The 21324-nt window shown below is 40.5% G+C and overlaps 1 protein-coding gene across 2 annotated transcripts in view; it reads right to left on the bottom strand.

Moving 5' to 3' along the window:
• Positions 1–1949: 1949 nt before the first annotated feature.
• The window catches only part of adamts17 (ADAM metallopeptidase with thrombospondin type 1 motif, 17), a 96764-nt gene continuing 77389 nt past the window's right edge, over positions 1950–21324 (bottom strand). For both annotated transcript variants that reach the window (XM_080029375.1, XM_080029376.1), the window contains 7 exons: positions 19677–19834; positions 16758–16917; positions 13115–13250; positions 11664–11868; positions 7523–7675; positions 5641–5818; positions 1950–4366 (listed from right to left, as the gene is read on the bottom strand). In XM_080029375.1, the coding sequence (XP_079885501.1) occupies positions 4215–4366; positions 5641–5818; positions 7523–7675; positions 11664–11868; positions 13115–13250; positions 16758–16917; positions 19677–19834 (1142 nt within the window). In that variant the 3' untranslated portion in view covers positions 1950–4214. The remainder of the gene's footprint in view (positions 4367–5640; positions 5819–7522; positions 7676–11663; positions 11869–13114; positions 13251–16757; positions 16918–19676; positions 19835–21324) is intronic.

Below are 21324 nucleotides of genomic sequence, written 5' to 3'. Positions count from 1 at the left end.
TATGTTAAACTAGCAGGAGCCCACGCTGTTAATTAAATTATACAAACATATGTACGGTGGCGCTGAGCATTCACCAAATAAAAAAAAGTTTCACTGCAGGATCTCGTAATTACGAGATAAAGATCTCGTAATTACGAGATAAGGATCTCGTAATTACGAGATAAGGATCGCCCTCTCATTCATCAATAACGATGTCTGTGTGTGTGTATTTGTGTGCAGACGAGGTGAACCTAGCCATAGGAAAACGTAGGCAATAGTCTTGGTTTCCAGACTACAATGGGCCCCATAATCAATAAACTTATTTTAAATATTTGTTTAGGCTACTGTTCATTCATTAATCAGCGATCGCATCGGGTAGGCTACTGAGGGACACACTTTCGGCTTTACGCCCGTGATCAGCTGCTGAGGTCCGACTGGGCTTTTCTCCTGAATAGTCCCAGTGACTGCATATCTGCACAAAGTTGACATGGCTATCATTGTCATGCCCTCCTTGTAGAAAGTTCTTATGTGTTTGTATGAGTCATGGATTACACCGAGTTTAACGACTGCATTTAATCAAAGCATTCAATAAAACTGCGTTCCGATACAGTAACAAACAGGAGGTAAAAGTGAACTAGCCCACCGGGCATTCTGATTGGATGAGGCAACACAGTACGGTGGCTCCGGTGGCTCATAATGAACAAACTGCATATACAAGTGAAAGTGTGTCCCTCATTTCCCAATGCGATCGCTGATTAATGAATGAACAGTAAACAAATATTTAAAATAATTGTATTGATTATGGGGCCCATTGTAGTCCGGAAACCAAGGCTATTGCCTACGTTTTCCTATGGCTAGGTTCACCTCGTCTGCACACAAACACACACACACACACACACACACACACACACACACACACACACACACACATCGTTATTGATGAATGAGAGGGTGATCCTTATCTCGTAATTACGAGATCCTTATCTCGTAATTACGAGATCTTTATCTCGTAATTACGAGATATTATCTCGTAATTACGAGATCCTGCTCTGAAACTTTTTTTTATTTGGTGAATGCTCAGCGCCACCGTACATATGACACGAGAGTGTTGTGACCATAAGTTGTGACTGGGAGCGTACCATGGACCTATTATAAAGTTGAGTGTAGCCTACACTACTCGTTTCATTCTTTACTGACAGTTGGCATTCTTACATCCGGTTTAGCGATATCAAAATAAGAGTCCGTATTTCAGAGAAATTAAGATTATTAATTTTTTTTAACTGTTTAACCTTTAGTATTAACCGGTTAAAGATCTTCTTAACAGTTAACCATGGACATCCCTATTAGCAACAACTCTCTGCTGAACAACCTCAACAGCTTCTTACCCAGGTTTGAGGAACACAAAAGCATGTGGCATGCCCCCACACAAGATCCCCCCTCCCCACGACCAGGCCTTGTGCCTGACTGCAGCCAGCGTGAAGAGAACCCTCTCCAAGATCAACACTTGCATGGCTGCAGGTCCAGACAACATTGTAATGTTATCATGTCATCATCAAAATTAAAACCAAAAAGGCCTGACATATTTTACTCCGTGTAATCAATCTAATAACATATGAAAGTTTCCCTTTTTTAATTCAAATCTGGTAAAAAATGTTTACCTTTACATGATTCTAATGATACAAGCATCATCTGTGCTTCTACAGTGTATGGCAATGTGATATGTGGATGAGGAAACTTTCTTGTTAGATTGTCCACATACCTTAATCGTGGGCCTTAGGGTTTTGTTTTTGCATGTAAAATGGCATTATTTATTAAGTAACAAAACAAAAGAGAATCACTTTACAGTAGATCCAGCCATTCAGATGCTCGCTCAGAAAAAGGTTTGATAAATATTGGACACAAAGTGGATGACAGTACAAATATTGTGTGACATATAGTGTGACTGCACAGACAACAGACAAGTGGATAAATCCCTGTATGAACACATTATTTACTCAGTTCCAAATCAGCACCATAAATGCAGTGGCAGTTTATGTACCAAACACACTGTATGTGCAACTAAGAAAAAGTACAGTACAGGAATACAACATATTTGCGCTACATCGGCAGAAAAAAAATGACTCATTGATAACAGCAAGTTATTAAATAATCATACAACATACAAAAAAAAATGTAACAGTGGCAATAGGACCATCACTGACAAAAAGTTGAATTCCACAATAGTGAAACAGGTCAAAAAGATAGCACCAAAATCAACCCCTCGGAAAAGACCGAGTGAGCACCATGACTATGTGAAAAGGGTTCACGAAGAGAAGATATGTCTAACAGCAGATGCTGGAGACAGATATTTAGTGCTTATATTAAGTATTCAATGTTTAACCCCTTAAAGACAAGTATTACTTTAACATAACCCCCCACTCTTAGCCTGCTTAGCGCTTAGACCCTTACATCTTCATAAGCATAAAACATATGCCTATCAAGGGAAACGTTCTGAATTGGAACAGGTCTTGAAGATTTGATGAGAAAGGCTGGAAGTTATATGCCTACAGGACAAAATGTGCAGCTGCTGATTCAGTTGCTCTATAAGAATATGGCCACTCTTTAGAAATGCCATTTACACCTGACTGATCTCCAACCAGATGGGGTCTGCTCAATCCCATGGCTTCTTGAAAGGCTTTAAAAGGCATGACATTGTATACAGTGGTTATTGCATAGATGTAGCATGCGTTAGCTCTATAGGACACCTTTCCAGGCATAATCATCTGCATACTTTACTCAGGGTATGTGAACTAGAATTTTGCTTTTAAATTCGATAACAATGTGTTTAAATGATGATTTGTTACAATAATATTCACACTGACTTTCAAGTGAATGTGAATATCTCCATCCCATGTAAGATGTGGCAAACTGCAGGTGTAGGCTGGGGGGGAAATGTTAAAGTTGGCTTACATTTTAACAGGTAAAAGGTTAACTGTTAATGTTGTAACTAAACTGCTAAAGTGCAGAAGGTATTCTTGTTCTATAGTGTCTGCTTCAGGCGCATTACCACCACTTTCTGAATTGGAGTCAATCCTGATTTAGCAAGTATCCAGGAAAACTAAGACGGATCAGATTGGTGACTTGCCCAAGAGATGCATGCGTGTGACATGAGGCAGTGTAAACCAACATGTATGAACTAGTTTTGATATGAGACAGGTCTGATTTGTTTATCATTTAATGTTCGTTTATGAGCAAATGGCTATTGGTTCAGAGCTCATTTCTTAGGTATGATTGAACTAGAATTGGATTGTCTAAAAGCACCAGTTGGTTCATTCTACCATTCAGGATCACAACATCCCTGGCAAAAGGCCGCAGTGGCACAGTGCAGGCTTGAACAAGCCTTACCATTCATATGGTCAAAATGACAAGTACAGAAACTGTCAGTGAAAGGTGTTAGTTCTCACTGCTCATACTGTATGGGTTTTCTGCCCATATTGACCTTCGCCTTACCTACAAAAAAAATATTGTTGGCAAGAAAATTACAAATCCATTAGCTGGCCTGTATCTGAGTGGAAACAAAACAATCATGTACCCTTAAGGCTTTCCACGGCCCTTACACAGACCTGTGGATCAGTGGGTTTCTTATCAATAGTTTGGTCAATTCACTGTAATCCTACAGTATTTTACCATGGCTCCTGATCAATACTTATACACATTATTACAGTATGCTTACGTATCATAATTTTACTATAACGTAGGAGCATATTTACTTATTTGAAATTGCAACATTTAGCTATAATACAGTACAAAAGAGATACAAAGGACAGCATCATTAAAGAAGAGAGGACAGGGAAAAGCTCTGGCTAACTAACTCATCATCCCATGTTTTCGGATATAGTCCTGCCAGAAAATTCTACTTGACAATCAAGCACTTCTTTTCAATCATTCTGTGCAATAAAGCCGCCTGTATTGGCATTCTATAAAGGTTCCCCATCTTTTTTTTTCTTTTTCTTTAGTTTTTTTGGTGTACAGCACAAGAAATATTGGATATTTTCAAGTCTTCATCAAAACTAGAAACATGTGAGTCCATTGTAAAATGTACACTTATCGTGTACTTGCCATTTTTCTTATTTAAATACAAAAAGTTAAATCATTATTACAAGAAATTGTTTTCATATATATATAATATTTAACAATATTAAAAACATTTACAAAAAGGAGAGCTATTTGGAGTAAAAGTTGGTGCATTTTGGTCATTAGCTCTTGTGCAGTATTTTCTTGGCATAAAAGTCCCTACAGGTTTCACAGCAGCGTTGGTACCACCTCATGTCCTGACAGAGGTTCTTCTCCCGGATGACTCGACAGTACACCGTCCACTGGTCCCCCATGCATTTGTAGGTCAGAGCAGCTGTTTGGAGGGAGGGAGGGGGGAAGAGATGCAGCATGTTAAATCCTTTGTACTACTCAACAATATTCAATGTGTTAGATAAGAATAGATAGTCTGCATTGTCATTGTACAGTCACCTATACAATGAAATTGGGAGTGCCAACTGAAGGTGAATTACACATACAAAAAACAAAGCAATTTAAGTTAAAAAGATTGAAAAACAAGACACAGAATAACAAGAAAAACATTTGTAACAAGACAAGGACAGGCGAGGCATATTGCACTTTGTAGAAAGTGAGGTATATGTGTGTCTGTTTAGTGTTGGCTAAAACCCCAATATTTCAGTTTACAAATGGGTGAGAAGACCCCATTTGTTCCCAATAACATATTAAAGGTAAATTCCATACTCTGTCAGTAGCATTGGGAATACTACCTCCGCTTAAATACATTTTTGGACTCCGACAACTGCATCCTACCGGTCGACCCATTACTTTGGTGGAATACTTGCATTTAAATTAACTTCAGATCTGTCAGTGTTCACCAATTCAGCTAGCCTGGAAATCCATACCCTGATATCTTGAACGATAATAATTGAGTAATTTCCAACTCAAGGGGCGGCTCCTACTCGTGCATTTCAAATGCCACTGCACGCAGTTGGATAGCACTACAACCAATCAGAGCGATGCACAAGGTGACGTAAGCCCCGTTCGTTTAGCGAACAGCTGTTAAACTGTTAAATTAAACGTTTGCCGTTGTCGGTCGGCAAAACAGAACATTCCACTTACTTGCTAATGAAAGATTTGAGTGCCGTCTTCCAAATCGTTAAGGGTCGAGGCCAAAGCAGTCTCAAACTCACACAACATACCCGCAGCCATCTTTGATGTTTACTATCACGGCTTCGACGTCGCATGCACGTCACTGTCGTCATCCGGTTACGTCCTCCCCAGAGTACCATATAAAGCGCTCTGGCTCGCCCATATTAGATAGAACCAATTGAAACGTGAGCCCAGAACGGATCGTGTCCAGACCAACAGGCGCAGCAAATTTAATTTGCCAGCGCCTAGTGGCAGGTCTGGGAATGCCAGGCTACAATTCAGCAGCTCATCAGGCTGAAAAAGATTGATTTCCACAAGGGAACAAATAAAGTCGTTGAAAATAATAATTTCATAACTAGGTCGATGTGACAAGCTACTGTCATTTTTCATTGAGAGTTCCGATCTGTAAGTTCCTACTGTATGAACAATGAACAATTCATATTTGACTTTTCCATGTGCATCCTGTGAGGAGTGTCTCACCTAGCCTGGGGGAGGTGATGGTGTTTACGTTGATCTTCTCGTTGCAGGCGCCCTGGTGACAGGGTCTGTAGGTCGGGGGTCTCAGGGTGGCTGGGCAGTCGTTACCATGACGACCGGTCACTTTGTGCATACACTGGACCACTCGCGACTGCAGGCCCTTCCCACAGGATGACGAGCACTGGAACAATAATGAAAAATGTTAGTTCCAAGTATAGTAGCCAATTTGCATTTTTTACATTTCCGTTTGCTGTATGGCTTGAATAATTGAGAAGACTATGTGTTCACTTTGATTGATTTTAAGAGGAGTATAAGCAGGTGTACTCTTAAACTTTGGACAGAGCCAGACTTGTTATGTTACCAGTGTTCAGTCTTCATCTGAAATTAGGCTAACTATGTCCGCGCTCCATATAAGGATAGTGAATAAGTATATCCCCAAAAGTCTTCGAATAATAATATAATAATATATTTTCTAAAACCTCCTGCTCAATTAAACAGCCTGCATCTATCCAATGAACTGAAATTTCAAAGACATTGGACATGATAATACCATCCCAGTGACACCAACTGCCCACCTCAGAGGCTCCATTCTACCACAATTATGTCTCTATCCGGCCAATTCCAATATCAAATCTTCAAGCCCAAACATAACCAGTCTTGGCCACCATCAGCAACAAATATTAAATTAAATTGTTTCTAGTAGCAAATGGATGAAGTTGAATGGCCTATTTCCAACATTGAATCAATAACAGAAGTATCCCAGCCTTGTAGCTACTTCAGACTCTGTTTGGGCCAACCTGAGTTTCCAGATCAGGAAATGTCATTAAAAGTGAACGCTACTATAACACTATAATGGATCTCACATAGTGTTACCTCAACAACTCATTTCTAAACCAACATTAACTTGTCAAATGAGTTGAGCTGTTGCCCAATAGGCACAACAAGGTGATAATGACAGAAACCACAGTAATCTGACGGACAGTGGTAACCAGAATGTTAAATAACTGTTTTTGGGACTGATGATCACTTGTTTGAATCAACTGTCATCTACAGATGCTGACTGTTATGTCATGCCCACTGAGTTACTGTTGGGTCCTTAGAATTAATATCACCCAGTGATCCTATAATCAGCTGTTCTTGTCAAATTTGACGTGTTTAAGGAAGTGTTTCCCACCGTTTCAAAGCAAGTGGGTTTCTGTGTCAAAGATCACTTGGCTACGTTACACGGTTTAATTGTGAAAGAAGCGCCATCTCATGGTGACACACCGCAATTGAATGAATTGGTGTGTTTTCTCTCCACTGCTGTCAATGGTACCATTTAGCAAGCAACCATGTAACATTAAATAAATAAGAAGTATGCATTGTCTATTGCACTTGACATTCCCTGGTGTTTACTCTCTTAAACATTGCCATAAGGAACTTCTGAATTCCTCTCCAGCCGTCTGTGATGATAAAATACAAGGTAAATATTTGGGATAAAAAAAAAAAAAAAACGCCAACATTGCTCAACATCAACCACACTGAGGAGGCTGCCTGCAGTGTCTAAAGACATTATTTGTGTATTTTTATTGTATTTACATTGTGCTTCAAAGGGTATGTAATCAAAGGGGCCCACATTAGCAAGTGACATGTCTGTTTAACAAAGCCTAGGCTGTGTATTAACACAAAAAAGAAATCCAGCGCAAACAAAGTACAGACAGTTACTTATCTTCTCATTTAATATCTTGAGAATATATTAAATCATTTTCCCAAAAAGTGATTCTCCAGAATCGCTGACTCCACTGTCAATGCTGAGTAAGTTACAATGAGTAAACACAGGGAGTTCTGGCTGACCTTAATTATGTATTAATCATAGAGAAAGCGTAGGGTTTGAAGATAGTCCTACCTTGGACCAGTCTCCAGTCTTCCATTCGTAACATTTGGACAGGTCCTCACATGGCTCCTCATGAGTGGGCTGTGAGAGAGGGTCACACAGACCCTGAGGGTTGGTACACGTCACAGTCCGCTTACGAACACCTTGACCACAGCCTGAAGAACACTGGGGGACGGGACAGAAAGATAGCCATAGATAGAAGAGGAGTAGAGAGAGAATAGTGTAAAGAAATGAGGGTTTACTAAGGTATTCTAAAGATTTAGTTGTATGTCTTTATTGTTATCAACAAAAAAACTTATCCTGCTAAACATACTTTGAAGACACAGTCTGATATTGCTTATTCCTTTGTTCCATGGATCTGCACTGCTTTCCCACAAATAACATACAGTATACATATAAGAGCCACACCTTGGTACTGGGTCACATATTTGTATTATTGCCTTTACTAGGTGTAAAAGTCTGTTGGATAGAACACATAGAAGACGTATGGTTGGTTTTCAAATACTGGACTGTGATGTCAAATTCTCTTATGAAAATGAATACAAGCAAACTTGTTTTACCTCAACAGTCATAAACATAAAGGGCCTGAGAATATTTAGGGAGTCAAAACATATCCACTACCTCACGGGTCAAAGCATAAACGCTCAATTCAATCAATTGTACCTACAGTAATCCCCACTTGTTTAGGGCAGCAAGCATTTTAAGAAGCTGCAGAGAGAAACCAATCGGTTAAGTTTTTCTTGTTGTTGCTCATTGAATGTGAAATGAGTTTGAAATGAAAACGTAAAGTGAATGCCTTTCAATTTACGTCATTGATCTAACCCCATTGGAAAACAGACGAGATAAAACAGACTACACTTTGATGGAAGGCACGTGATGCTGCCTCCAGAAACCTGTTGGGAAACACTCTTCACTTCTTTTTTTTAAATTTTTTAAATTTTTTTATATATCAATCATTAATCAGAAGAAGGCCCAGAGGGGTATACTACGAAGCAAACTCAACAGAGCCTGGCTCTCTTTTCTTGATCTGGTTCAACATGACACATGCCCTCGCTCAGAGCTAACCGGTATCACGAAGGCAGTTATCAACCTCTTATGTTGGACGAGGGTTTCAGCTTCAGGCTCTGTGCGCGTCCCCATGAAAGGGGGCGTTTGACCCGTCATTTGACTCTGCTTCCGCACAGAATGGACTGATCGTGTGCCGCTAACTTTACACAAACTGACTGATTGCGAGCAGCTGAGTAAAAAAAAAAAAGTGCGTCGCTGACTTCACTCAATAGGAAGAGTTTGTCTGTCTGAATTATCACAGAACAGCAGAAAACAGAGAGACGAAAAAAATTGTGCTAATGAATTGATTCATTTATTTTACAGATCGTTCTCACAGTGCGTAACGTGACATTATAAAGCTTTTAAAGGTTGAACTTGGATTTAAACACTACACCAGGGGTGTCCAAACTACGGCCCGCTATTGGCCCGCGGCCGATTTTAAAGATATAATGTAATATGGCCCTTTGAAAAAAAAATTAAAAAAATGTTTTTTTGCATTTCTTAGTTAACCCACTAGTGCAGGGGTGTCAAAACTGATTGATTGGCCCGTGGCACATTTAAAAAATATAATATAATATGGCCCTTTTAATTTTTAAATAATTTAAATGCACTCATTATATTACAGAGAAATATGTCCCATAAAAGAAAAAGAGCACCAAGCCCATCCCAGAGGACCCTGCATAATATTTTATTTTAAATTAATATTATTATGGAAAATCCATGTGTCCTTCTCCAATAGCTTCTAATTAATCTGGCACAGTGTCTCCATTTTTTTTCATACAAAATTCTTCAGCTTTAGCCTCTTAATTTCCCTCTCAAAGTGCACCAGATTCATGCATTTCACTTTAAAAACTTAAAAAAATCTCCCGGGGGGGCATACCCCCGGACCCCCCTTGGAGGGGCGGGATCTCGGCTGGCTACTATTTTCACCCAGCTGGACATTGGACGCAAAAGCAGAAAACACTGGGTGTATCAATGGCATTTAACAAGAGGGGGAATGTATCTGTTTAATGTGCAAGTAAAGTGTTGCCGTGAAGAAGGATTACAATTTACGAAAACACTATGACACTAAACATCAGAGCAGCTACATGTCCTGATAGATGTATTATTTTTGCAAAGTGGCCCGGCCCTTCGTAGATTTTTCTGTATGTGGCCCTCAGTGAAAAAAGTTTGGACACCCCTGCACTACACCATTTAGCCTAATTGATAGTCATACACTAAAGAATGTAATTTAAGTCTGACACTGTCCCCAAATGAATAGCATATGGGGAAAATCACTTTAGTTTTGGGCCACATCAAAATTAACAACATTTTGATTTTGATTTAGGCTAGTAGCCCTTTATTTGCATCTTATAAATACCAATAAAATAAATAGCCTAGATACAAAACCTGTAGTCTGTATTTTCCGGACAAATATGAATCTACTGTGAGAAGCTTAACCTGCGAGCCTGCAGCGATGTCCGAACTGTGACAGCTGTCACCTGTCACGTCCCAACTGTAATCGCTACTGATGAAAAGAAAGAAGCCTACAGTGAAATAATGTTGCAATCTGTGATTTTGCAGAATGCTTCCATAAGAGCCAGTGTGTAGATCGCCAAGTAAAATCATTTGAGGAGAGAGCATAGAGTGGCGCTGCGTACAGTAGGCCAGTGGTTTTCAAACTGTGTTTTTGATATTAACATCATATTAAGCAAATGTAAGTTATCATACAAAAAAGGAATACAATGTTTTGGTCTAGATTGTTAATAGCCTAATAATTGAATCAGATCATCTGGGAGATAATCCGAGGTTAACTGATCAGATGATGTCACGTTCATGTCCATGCACAGTGTGTATTGAGTTTATTTAAAAACATTTGGAAATGGGGCTGCCTTCAGTTTCCCATGCACTGTGTATAGTTTATAGCCTATTTCAGCCTCGTCTGTGGAAATAAAGATAGCTGGACAAGAGTTATTCTGCTTCGTTCCTCTCCATGCATTTAAATGCATTCACTATATTACAGAGAAATATGTCTTGTTAAAGAAAAAGAGTACCAAGCCCAACCCAGAGGACCCTGCATAATATTTTTTTTTAATTAATATTTTTATGGAAAATTTGTGTGTCTTTCTTCAATAACTTCTAATTCATTCGTCCCAGTGTCTCCAAATTATTTAGCCTCTTAATTTTCCTCTCAAAGTGCACCAAATTCATGCATTTCACTTTAAAAAGGTAATACCCCCTGACCCCCCTAGTAGGGTCTGGTTCTCCGCTGGCTACTATTTTCACACAGCAGGACATTGGAGGCACTAATGAAAAAAAACTGGGTGTGTGAAGGACATTTAACAATAGTCAATAATTTGGGCAAGTCTGTCTGCCTATCTTTCTCACTCCGCTGCACACTCAGTCACTACTATCCATGCTTAAAGGAAGCAGGAACCACTGGATAAAGATGTTCAAATGTATTTTAAAAAAGCAAAACAAAAACATACTTAGATAAAGATGTTAAAATGTTTCAAAAATATGTTTAAAATGTGTAAAATAATTAAAAGATCTTTCAAAACACACAGGGATTTAGAACTTTTTTTGGGGGGGGGGGCTCAGCGTAAATTTGTTCTCTGAGGGGGGGCTCACTCTCTCAAACTTTGTAACCCCCTGCAGTAGGCTATTTTAAATTTTCTGCATCAATAACTATGCATGTGGCAAAAAGCCGCAGCACGATGTTACAGTTTTCTCTGCTGTAAGTCTTATGTCACGGCTTCGTTTCGTTCATTAACTTGCTGATCAATAAGTTTACTGATTTAACTAGTTTCCTCCGTGAGAATGTATCGCTCAGACAATATAGTCAGGTCCGCGGGATTTCAAAATGTGTAGTTTCCTTAAAGGGCAGCGCTCTAAGAGCCAAATTTAAGCTCAAACTCTGGAACAAAAACTGGTCTGAGCAGGTTAGCCGTGCAGCCTCTGTTACCACGGTGATCTAGCCAGGTAGAAAGAGAGCCACCTTTCGTGATACTGAAAACTCTGGCTTTAGACTCAACAGACCTCGCTCAGCCCTTAATCTCGCTTCGTAGTATACCCCTCAGGTGTTCAAATGACATCAGCACAGAGTGTGTGTGTGTGTATGACGTACCTTGGACCACTCTGAAGCCTCCCACACAGTGAGGCAGAGGCGGCCCTCACAGCCCTGCAGCACAGGAGGTTTCCCCCCTTGGCAGTACAGGTCCCTGGTGTGGATGACTGAGCCATTCTGGAGGTGGTAAACACAGCCCACCTCCCTCTGCTGGAGGCCTTTAGCACATGTGACAGAGCAGAGTCCCCACTCTCCTGTCACCCACCTGGGAATCAAGAGTTTACAGACAGTTCATTTAACCCATTGATGACTATGGCAATCTAGGATGCATGTCCTTAATGCCTGAGCGTTTTTGGAAAAAATTGTACGAATTGTCAAGTCTACCAAAACCTTAATATCTAAGCCTGTGTAGCACATAGAAACATGAAATAAAATACATTTAAAGGTTAAGGTTCACAGGTTTTATTTAAACATGCTACATTAGCGCTTACAAACCAACACATTTTTCTAAAAATTGTCAAAATTAGATGGGGGAGAACAAAAATAATAAATAAAATATAAAAAAATAATGTGCTAAACGAGGTTATAATCCTGCTTCCTTTTAGCATAGTAGTGACTGAGGATGCAGTGGAGGGATAAAGATAGACAGATATAGGAAGGAGAAGATAGCTTTATTTTATTATTTAGTTCAGTTATCACTGGCACCATAAATCCGACTTCCCAGTACAACTGGAACGCAGACTGACTCCTGCTGTCGGGAGCCGATCAGCTGGTCCAAACGGCTGTATACCACGGAGATGAAAACGAAACTGAAACTTAAACTTAACTATCGCCTGGCTGGGCTGAATTTGAGTTGGAGCAGCAAAATATAGCCTAAATTCATAAATATTGTTAATAAATAGCTGCAATGTGTTGTGTGATTTTCGTCAGTAGTCTATAGTAGACCTAGATTCTGCGCTCCGAACGCCAATAACTTTTCTGTAATAGGCTACACTATCGCGGACACAGCCGGGGTATTTTTTTTTAATTTATTTTATTTATTTATTATTATTTATTTTTTTTGATTGGCGTGATTTTCGGCAAACCACACAACATTTGGGAGGTCACATGGTCTTAAAAAATCAACAAAACCCACCTCATGTGTATTTGAACCAATGACGGTGCATTCAATGCTGCGCACGCCATGAAAATTAGATAAAGTAAACAATGCTGCGCGACGCAGCATCAGGCAGGAGATACAATGTGGCATCGCGCAGCAGCCGTCATCAATGGGTTAATAGTCTAGTACTTCTCTTTGGGTCTGAATGGGTAAATGATGAGTCAAATGGTGAGTAAAAAACAAATCCAATTTTTATATTAGGAGCTGTGTGTGGGCCTGTGTTGTTTTACTGTGCCTGAAGTGTGCTTTTACTAGCCCAAATAATTTTGCTGGTATTGATTTAGTCAAGTGTATACCTTATACCGTCTAAATAGTGTGTTTGTGTGTGTGCATGTGTGTGTGTGCGTCGCACCTGTACTGGCAGGGGTGAGAGTTGCAGAGTCGTACTTGGGGGTGTGGTCTGTTCTCAGGTTGGCAGTAGCTAGCGTTGACCACCTCCATGGTTTTATTGGCTATCCTCATACAGGAAACCACCGTCCTCCTCTCACCTGCACATACACACACAGACACACAGGTGGGTAGGTGAGCACTATGCCTGTTGTTGGAACATTTCCACAAAAGAACAGAGAGATTAAGGCAGCCGGATCTTGAATAACTTAGTTCGTAGGCTACCTTTTTCCTGGCCCATTACTTCAGTTAAATGGATGCTTCAAGGAACATGAACCACGTTAGACTGCATAGTGCGATATAAAATAGGTAACAATATGCGGCGCCCGCGTGGCTCACTGGTAGAGCGTGTACCATTAAGGCTAAGTCCTTTACTGTGTGTCTCCCCCCTCTCTCTCTCTGCCAATTACAACATGGTGCTTGAACTGTCTTATAAAAGGTGAAATACACCCCAACAAATGTAAGTAAAATATAGAATAAAATATATATATTATAACAAAAAACTGATGGACTGGTGTACAGTTGTGATAAAATGTAATGTCATACATTCCCAAAGAAATCCTGCCTATAGGAGAACAATGATTCTAGGTCTGTATCATTGACCTCAATTGTGACATGAAATGTCTTGAGAAATACATTGTGTCCTTACTGAAAACGGTGGTAATCCCAGAGCTTAACCCCTGGCCGCCGTTTGTGGTATCACTCACCTTAACACTCTGAAATCAATCACTTTGTGGACTGGTGTGATGCTCACCACCTTGTTGTTCTTATTGAAAACATTTTTTTTTAAACGAGTCGAAAGATTTGTAAGCTTTAAGATAACATTAAAAAAGAAATTGATTCTTAACTCAATGCACTTTGTGATTGTTGGAAATGAAGTGAGGCTTAAAGGCCTACTTCACCGGTTTGAATATGAAGGTGTATTGAATTCTGAGATCCTATGTAGTATAAATGTGCGAAAAAAATTGAAATCGGTTCATCCTAGCCTGAGAAAAGGCAGAAAGAGTGTTTTTTTTAACCCTATATTTCTCTTTCTCGTGACATCACAGAAAGAGAAATATAGGGTTAAAAAAAAACTTACTTTGTAAATATTACTGTGATGTCTTTTACTGTGACATCACAGCAATATTTACAAAGTACGTTTTTTTTTAACCCTATATTTGCAGGGCACCTTTTATGTGCATGTTTCTATGACTTCGCCAGGAGAAGTGAGGTGTGTGTCAGTTATTTACTATGAAGTCTGCTCTAAATAACACATCATACACCTTTGTGGGATCTCAAGCAAAGATATAAAGTCTAATCCCCCATCAAACACAGATGAGATGAGCAGTGGTGGTCTCAAGCCTACCTAGCTGCTTCACTGACTGCTGCTAATCCACAAGCACCTGACCTTGTCTTTTGGATAAACGCAGCGGATTGCAACTTCAAAGTGCCCTTCTCATATACACGATATTACAAAGCAAAGAAGAGCTGCTCAGGAAACCAGCGGTTGGGTGCCTTGCAATTATGTATGCCTTGTGCTCTGTCTCTGTATGTGTGTGTGCTTCCATAAGCCACAGGCTATGCACTATCATCTAACTATGTGTCTAAACTCTTGCGTTGGTAAACCCCAGTTTACCCGCAGCAGCCTTTCCTCAAGTCAGCTGTAATTTCCCTAAATACTTTTTCTATGTTTTGCCCACGGAACATCACATGTTATCCTCATGCAGTTGCTGCAGCATGTTCCAAGAGATGCTACGTTAGCCACATAGACCACGTTTACATGCACAGCAATATTCAGATATTATCCCGGTTTAAGATCACATTACAAGACACAGTCATGTTAACAGCAGTTATACTCACCTTAATCAGAATAAGGTCATATCGGAAGTGAGCAATAATCGCAATAAGACATGTGCAGTATTCTGACATTAGTCGCATTAATAAGACATGTATGAACCTTAATCCCCTTTAATATTCCCACTTGAGTTTCAACAGTCAGTGATGAATTGGGATACCATGTCATCTGCTGCTGTGTTTTATCAATTCCAGTCAACGCAGCGGTCTGACAGGAGATTTTTGAGCACTTCATGCTTCTGTCTGTTGACAAGCTTCATGGAGATGCCCATTTCCTTTTTCAGCAAGACGTGACACCTGCCCACAGTGCCATACCCACTAGTAACTGGTTGACTGACCATGGTATGACTGTGCTTGATTGGCCAGACAACTCTCCTGACCTGAACCCCATAGAAAATCCATGGGCTATTGTCAAGAGGAACATGAGACACACCAGACCAAACAATACAGACGAGCTGAAGGCCACTATCAAAGCAACCTGGGCTTCATAAGACCTCAGCAGTGCCACAGGATGGAAGCCTCCATGCCATGCTGCATTTATACAATAATTAATGCAAAATAAGATCCCAGTCCCAGACCAAGTATTGAGTGAATGAATAGACATAATTTCAGAAGGTCGACATTTCTGTATTATACATTCTTTTTAAGATTGGTGTCGTACAATGTTCTAACATGTTGAGATGTATTGAAATATTTCACTTGATGTGTAATGAGTCTAGAAACTTTCACTTTTTGAAATGAACTACGGAGAAAAACTATATTGGATATTCTAATTATATGATTAACTGTATGTACATCTTTATTTATTATAAGGCACCGTAGTGATGCCAGATGATGCAAGTTTCTGTTGCCCTGAGGTATTCAAACGTATGCAATATTATCAATTGGAATTAATAAAGAGTGAGTGACAGTGTTCTACTTGACCATAGGGGATGGCTGTTAGCCTACACCTCTACACCTGGCGGTAGTTGTAACAATTGTTAGTGAATGTATTTGCCCTTATAATATTTTAATATTCTTCATGCAAAGAACAATACCACTGAAAGGTTGACCTGTAATTATGACTCAAAATCATAATTATTCTAAGAAAACTAAGTAATGATTCTTTCCAGGAGACGAGGTCAGGTGCTTGTGGATTAGTAGCAGAGAAGCAGCTGGAGGTAAGCCCACCACAACTCAGCTGATCTCTTTCTAATGGTGGATTAGAGTTCATTTATCTGCTTGAGATCCTGAGCACATATCACAGTGAATAACATCAAACTGATCAGGTTCTCTAAACACACAGCTAACTGTATGTTATGAGTGAGATAGCAACGTGTATCCCTCAATCATTAGATGAGGTGCTGGATAGAACAACAACCTAATTGAACTCATTTCCCACATCTGAGGCTTTAAAACAAACGTGCGCACACACACACACACACACACACAAACACAGTAGGAACGTCAGTAAGTACAATGCTTCATTATTCCTGTTCCAAATGTCCTGTCTCATGATGTTCCGTCAGATCAGGTCAGGTCAAATGAAGTGCGTTTGTAAAGCCAAATATCACACATGGTGCTAAAGGTCCCTGACCTTGACTGATCTCTAAGAAAACAAGGATTGACTTCCAAAGCATAGACACATATGGCAGGAACCAATATCCAGATTATATTTACAAAAACACTTTCATTGCTGTAACCTAAAACAACCTGATATTGTATTGAAGGGAACAGTATGCTATGCCTTCTGTATGTGTGCAACAATGAGTGATAGATGGATGGCGCGTTACCTCCTCCACATGTGACAGTACAGTCCTGCCAGCTGCTGTGTGTCCAGATGTAGAGATACTCTGGTTCTCTGTGCTCCTCACTGCTCCGGTCGTGAGTTGTGTTCACAGTGACGGTGTACTCGTAGTGGATCCCATAGCTTTGATCATGAAACAGCAGCACCTGGGAACACAACACGACAGGGGGCTTCAAGAAAACACAAGCTGTGCCAACACAAACCAACCTCCATTCACTTGATCTGCCTTTTCTCTTTATTGGAACACATTTTCAAAAGTAAAGCGGTAAAATGAAGTAAGCAAACCACCTAGCTTACTCGGTTTAACAGTAGTTGCTTACACTTAAAGGTTCAGTAAGCGGAATGGTCAGTTTAGCTAACTTCCTGTCAGTGACTGCAGTTAGCAGACCCCTCCCTCGTCCCTACGTCACCACATTAATGCACTGTGGTCTTCAAGCAACGAGTTATCTAGCATCATCTCAGATCCATAAGTGTGATCAAACGTGATAAAAACCGATGATCAAAACAGACATTGGGAAGGATTTTTACCTGCTCCACCATTGTAGGCGCATAAACATTCACCCATCTGTCGCTCTGCACGTGCAGCGGCAGTGACACGGGTGCCGGTTTGTAGCGTTCTCACTTCTGATTGTTTATTAGTAGTGGGATCCCCGAAAAGTTAATTCGCCGATTACATGCAGAACGAGTGACAGAGAGATCGGCTTTATGAAACGCGCACACTATATAAGTGATCACTGTATGAATAAAGAGCGATTTAACACTTATATTAACATAAATAAATTGCTTACTTCACCTTTGAATAGTAAATTGACACTATTTTTTGATATGACAATCTCATCAATGTCTTCGAACTGGATATCAGATTTTCTTTTGTTATATACAAAGTGATACAACATGTATATTTTGCAAAAGCAACAGCATTCACATAAATAAGTGACAGCTATTACCTGCCACCTGCAACACTTCTGATTTTAACCTTGTCTGTACTACTCGCTAAAAAACATTACAGGAGAGTATCACTTCAACCTTAGCAGGCTGAGGTGGACAAAATACAGTTCAGTACAATACTACTGGGAAGCATTAGTACAGTATTTGGCCATGGGAGACTAAATTTATGACATTTTAAGTGTGAATTACAAGTTTTTGATATAACAAGAATGATCTCGTCCACTTTTATGAAATTGGGTCTTTCAGTGTATTCCCTAGATAGGTAGTTCAGTCCACACTAAATCCCCTGGCTCAGGGCAGTGTTGTTTCATCAGACAGTCTTATTAGTGCTTCTGTTGAGCCCCTGTTGCCTCAATGGCATGTGCAACAGAGTGAAAAGCAGCTCACAGTCTTGACAACAACAAATTGGCATATATACTCAGAGTGCCTAGAGAAACCTTTGAAATCCCCGGGGATTTTCCTAAAATAAAATAAGATATACTTTATTCATCCCAGCAGGGAAATTTAGGTATTCCAGCAGCCAGCATACATATACACACAACACAACACATAGATACATAGCCTACATTAAAAAAAGTGGTATGGATGGTCCATGTGCATAAGTAGCTGTTACTCGTAGATAGAAATACTAGCTCTGCCAGTGCATGGTATGATAGGAACATAAACATTATGATAACAAAGCAATCAAGTGTGCAAATATACAGGTGCAAAAATACGATTGATATGCAGCTCAGGCAAAAGTTTAAATGGCATCTGTCCTTACTTAAAGGGGAGTCATTATAAAGTGCAATTGCAGTAGGTAAAAAGGTGTTTTTGAATCTGTCCTTCTTGCAGCTAATGCTGGGCTTACACTAGAGGACTTTTAAAAGACTTTGAAAAGACTGAAGACTGAAACCCTCTTACATCTAAAGACAATCAACTCACACCTGAAGACAACTAGTCATTAGTTTTCAGTCACAGAGTGAGATTTTGAAAAGACAGGGGTCTTATATTGCAAAACTACAACTAGATTCCTTTTGAGATTAATATTATTTCCGCAAACGCGATTGGGATTATTTAATTTAAAAAAAGTTAATTCAATATTCCGAGCGGGGGACATTTAGTTATTTGGCCATCTTTATTTGCTGATCTCGTCCCCCAATAACTTTAACTCCTAACCCTAAATTTGACGGTAAAGTGTTAAGGTTGCGCGGCTGTCAGCCTGGTTCTCCAGCCGAGGCTGCTAGGAAAAAGTAACCGAAATAAGTGCCTCACAGTTGGACACAGGTCGCGACTAATGCCGCTCCTCCTGTGTCGTGCTTGGTGCATGCGAGAGTGTGACAGTGTTTACGTCATTTTGCTTGAGTCAACCCCTTAAGACTAACAATAAAATCAAACCTGTTTGATAATGTCGGAACGTCAAGACGGGAAGAAGACTGGCTGAAATCGGGTCAGAAGACCACCATACACCAAACGACTGAGATTACGTGCGCGCGCCCCAACTCCAGCACGACTTCTGTGATTTCAGTCCGACATTGGAAGATTGTCTGCGACTGTCAAATCGCGTGAAAAGTCGTGTAGTGTAAGCCCAGCATTAGCTGCCGTAGCCTCCCACTAAAAACACTCTTTTGTTTACACACAAGACTGTGTAAGGGATGCATGTTATTGTCCATAATGCTCAACAGTTTCTGTAACATTCTTCTCCCTATTACTACCATTACTACAAGGACATCAGCAGACACATGGCCTGTACCGTGAGCCAGAAAGAAAGGAGGACTGAACACTTGTATTGAATGTAAAATCAACCAGTAGCTTGGTGGTCATCCCATTCTCCCGCACAGTTTTATGATAAGAACAGAGTTGAAATGGTGGCCTTGGTCAGTGTGCAACGTTTGAGGCACACCATGGTGGCGGATGTAATTTACAACCAGAGAAAGTTAACAGTTAAATGTCAATATTGTGTACCGGATGTGTTTACCATCAGGTGTAAGGGTGTCTTAGTGGGTCCCTTGGCCGACATCTTCTCCCATAGTCCCCGTCTTACATAGCGCACCGTGGTCCCGGCCAGCTGAAACTCTCCTGGAAGCTCGATCTTCCAGTCACTGTTGATGGACCTCTTACTGGAATCTTTCAGGGCTGTGAGGAAGACACAGGAGGTCACAAGAAACACATTCACATTCACACACACACACACACACACACACACACACACACACACACACACACACACACACACACACACACACACACACACACACACACACACACACACACACACACACACACACACACACACACACACAACCAATGGTTAACATGGGATGATGAAAATTCTGCCCACGTTTTATCCATTCCTACTAAATGAATGTCACAAGTCAAGTTAACTTTTGTCTGTCCTTGTACACAAAAACGTATGCATGTATACATAGTGAATCTGCTCAGAAAATCAATCCAGCAGATTCTCACTCAATGCGGTAAGAGCTGTCAGTACTGGGACACTGCTATGCAATGCCACAAGGTTCAACTCAGATCAGTAGACCCCCAAAAACCAGGGTTGGACGCAATCCGTGAGCAGGCTCTGCATATTAGAACAAGTGCCAGTAGCTAAGCCTAACGCCTCAAACACACTGGATGTGGAAGCGCCCCAAAGCGCAGGCAGTTTCACTTCAGCGCCCATCTTGACCGATCTGACCGGGCACACCAGACGAGCTACATCACCAATCCTTTCGGAGTCTGCTCTATTTTTTTCTGATAACTGATTAACAAATATCACAACTAGGTGCCACGAGTGTAGACAAACATGCACAGTAGTTAGATATACGTGTATGTATTTATAACTTTATTCATGAGGTTGTTCCTAACACATGGTATGACCAGCACTTTCAGAGCAGACAGGCACGGGGAGATTCACTCCTGGTGTGGTCAAACAAATGATTTTCGGCTTGCGCCTTAAACACACTGGGCGCTTCAGTCTATATAAAGGCGTTAGCTTTATATTTTATATATTATAATATAAAGGCGTTATCTTTTTATTACATTTTTTATATAATCCGGTGAGTCAGGGAGACTGCCGGCCTTTCTTCACTCATCTTCCAACTCCATCCTCCTTCACACCTGAAAGATCCTGGTTGGCTCACTTCATCTCCCAGCTTGGTTTGAGCCAGAGTCTAGGCCATTGCCTTCTGGGAGAAACCATCTCTAGTCCTTTTCACAGAAGCTTGTCACCAGCTAAGTAAAAAAAAAGGGTTCAATCATGCTACTCCGTTGAAGGCTGCACCCAAGAGCTGTAAACCTGGTCCAGGGGGAAGACGAATGGCAGATACATATACAGTAGTTCCACTCCATTGCCGCTGAAGGTAAGTTGAGCGAAGGTAAGTTGAGCTCTGCTTTCTTTTAACATCCTCTCCAATGTCATTAAAGATTAGCTGGCAGTCCAAGGTCCTCCCACAGACCTGGGGCTCTGATGGCTTTTACCATCAGCAGACCTCTGCAGTGGAGGAGGGACAGAGGGCTGTGTGTGATTCTCTGGAATAACCACCCTGAAGTTTGATTCCAGTCTGGAAGAGGATGTGGCCCTAGATGTAGTTATACTGTACCATATTGGCAGCAGCTGCCAAATGTTCAAC

The sequence above is a fragment of the Ammodytes marinus genome (genome assembly GCF_949987685.1).
Source record: "Ammodytes marinus genome assembly, chromosome: 1".
In the NCBI taxonomy this organism is placed as follows: domain Eukaryota; kingdom Metazoa; phylum Chordata; class Actinopteri; order Uranoscopiformes; family Ammodytidae; genus Ammodytes; species Ammodytes marinus.
The sequence above is the reverse complement of the archived record's forward strand: the minus strand, read 5'-3'. Positions and strand labels throughout refer to the sequence as shown.